The following is a 2,254-nucleotide window of genomic DNA, read 5'->3' as shown; positions in this document are numbered from 1 at the left end:
GCTAAACAAAAAAGTGTTTGTTGTTGTCTTACATGCTTTCCCCAAAATTCAATGTAAGAAATTAAATGTGAAGCAATCATTGTATTATACAGTATATACAGAGCTTTATCATTTAATAAGTATTTTACTTTATACAGCAATGCAATTGATTTTACTATTTTTATTCTTAAATAATTTGAGATTTCCATGCCAGCTTTTCATAAATGACACCCCAAAATATTACTTCACTGACTCTACAAATTTCAGTATCATTTTAATACGGAATGAAATTTTGATAGTTTTCTCTCTGTTACAAAGTACCATTTATTTTTTTAAATCCAAATTAAAGTTTGTACCTATGTAAATTCTGTCTGTATCACCTCCAACATCTGTTCAATATTTTTGCCACAATATGTCATCTGCAAGCAGAATAGATTTTGAAAGCTTCGATACATTGACCAAATCATTCACATATAAAATAAACAGTTTTGGTCCAAYCACAGAACCCTCAGGAACTCCACAACTAATATTACATAATTCAGATCTTGCATTTGTTTACTTGAACCGTTTCATATTTTTCAAATAACTTGTTACCCATTGTAGTGCTAATCTCTACTGTAGGGCTTCTGCTAGAAAGCTGAAGATGAAGAGAAAATTTGTCTTTCAAAATGACAGTGACCCAAAACATACATCCAAATCAACAAAAGAATGGCTTCACAAGATTTAAGTTTTGCAACAGCCCAGCCAGAGTCCAGACCTGAATCCCATAGAAAATATATGGGATGATCCGAGGAGGGGTGTGCACAGGASATGCCCTCACAATCTGACAGATTTGGAGCGTTTTTGCAAAGAATAATTGGCAAATATTGCAGAATCAAGATGTCATGCTGGTTGACCCCTACCCAAAAAGACTGTGCTGTAATAAGGTCTAAAGGTGCTTCAAGAATTAGTTTAAGGGTGTGCACACTTTGGAACCATCTTATTTTACTTTAATTTTTTACTTTCCCACCACAAAAATCTTTTTTTCCCACTAAGTTGTACAGATTATAGCTCACTTTAAAAGGTGGGAAAAGTTCTGAAATAATTTATCTTTGTCTCATTGGTCTCAACCTAGAATTTAACTGGGGTGTGTACACTTTTTATATCCACCATAACTCCTTCATTGGCAGACTCCACTTAATATTATACATGTTTTAATTAAAAGCTCTGGAACAACAGGGCTCTCTCTACAGGGTCAACAATGAACACTGGAACTCAATGAACTCTTGACTTTGTACGCTGTGGAGGTGAGTTTTCTCTTCAGCAGCATCTCTGGTCTTGTTTCTACAGGGCCGGTTCTTCACACAGACTAACTTTTGAAGTCTCAGAGTACCTGTATCGATCATCCGCGACTACTACAGTACAGGCAGGTTACTGTGCTGGCATGCAGCGGTGACTCTTGAACGTGCCAAGATGGCGGAAGCTGCGGCCACATTGCTGGCAGCAGTAAGGTGTGGCCCCACTGTGGATCCTCTGGTGGGTGTACAGATTCCCTAGCTCTTTAAAGCAACGACCACACTGAGGACATGCATATGGACTCTCTCCAGTGTGCACTCTTTGGTGTCTTTTGAGCCCCGACAGCACTGAGAAGCCTTTCCCACACTGTGGACAGGGGAATGGGCTCTGAGCTCCACTGTGGACCAACCTGTGACTTTTCAAACGAGCTGCATGGCGGAATGTCTCCCCACAATCTGGACACACAAAGGGTTTCTCTCCAGTATGAATGCGCTGGTGCTGACGAAGGTTTCCGAGATAATTAAAATGGCGGCCACAGTCCCCGCATTCATACCCACCCTCAATTTTAATCTCCTTTCTCAATGTTCGACCCATGCTGACATCAGAACCTGGTTGCGGGCTGTCCTCACTGACAGGTCTTGTAGAATCAGTACTTTCCATCATGCCGAGTAGAGCAGAGGAGGTACCCTGCAGGACCTTGAAAGCTTGGGTTTCGTTAGTGTCTGGATGTATGAGTTTGATATGTTCCTCCAGGAACATGGAGCCAGGACAGAAGGTTCCACAGAGTGAGCAGATGTAGGTGTGGTTGGGAAACGGCTGCCCTGAAACAAACAAAAAAAAAAAAAACATTTGTTGACCCATCATATCGAAATGAGGATTAAGTCAAATTTGGCCAAAATGACCTAATCATATTTTCAGGTTCCTGGCTTTAAAATGGTACTGAACTTATAGAGCGCTTTTCAAGTCCCTCCGGACCCCAAAGCGCTTTACACTAACAGAC

General features: G+C 40.5%; 1 protein-coding gene across 1 annotated transcript in view; it reads right to left on the bottom strand.

Annotated features, from left to right (window-relative positions):
• Positions 1-1,155: 1,155 nt before the first annotated feature.
• The window catches only part of znf16l (zinc finger protein 16 like), a gene marked incomplete at its 5' end in the record, with an annotated part of 19,611 nt that continues 18,512 nt past the window's right edge, over positions 1,156-2,254 (bottom strand). The window contains 1 exon segment of the mRNA XM_014027362.1: positions 1,156-2,075. Coding sequence (XP_013882816.1) covers positions 1,390-2,075 — 686 coding nt within the window. The 3' untranslated portion in view covers positions 1,156-1,389.

This window comes from Austrofundulus limnaeus, unplaced genomic scaffold, assembly GCF_001266775.1.
Source record: "Austrofundulus limnaeus strain Quisiro unplaced genomic scaffold, Austrofundulus_limnaeus-1.0 Scaffold640, whole genome shotgun sequence".
NCBI classification, from domain to species: Eukaryota; Metazoa; Chordata; class Actinopteri; order Cyprinodontiformes; family Rivulidae; genus Austrofundulus; species Austrofundulus limnaeus.
The sequence above is the reverse complement of the archived record's forward strand: the minus strand, read 5'-3'. Positions and strand labels throughout refer to the sequence as shown.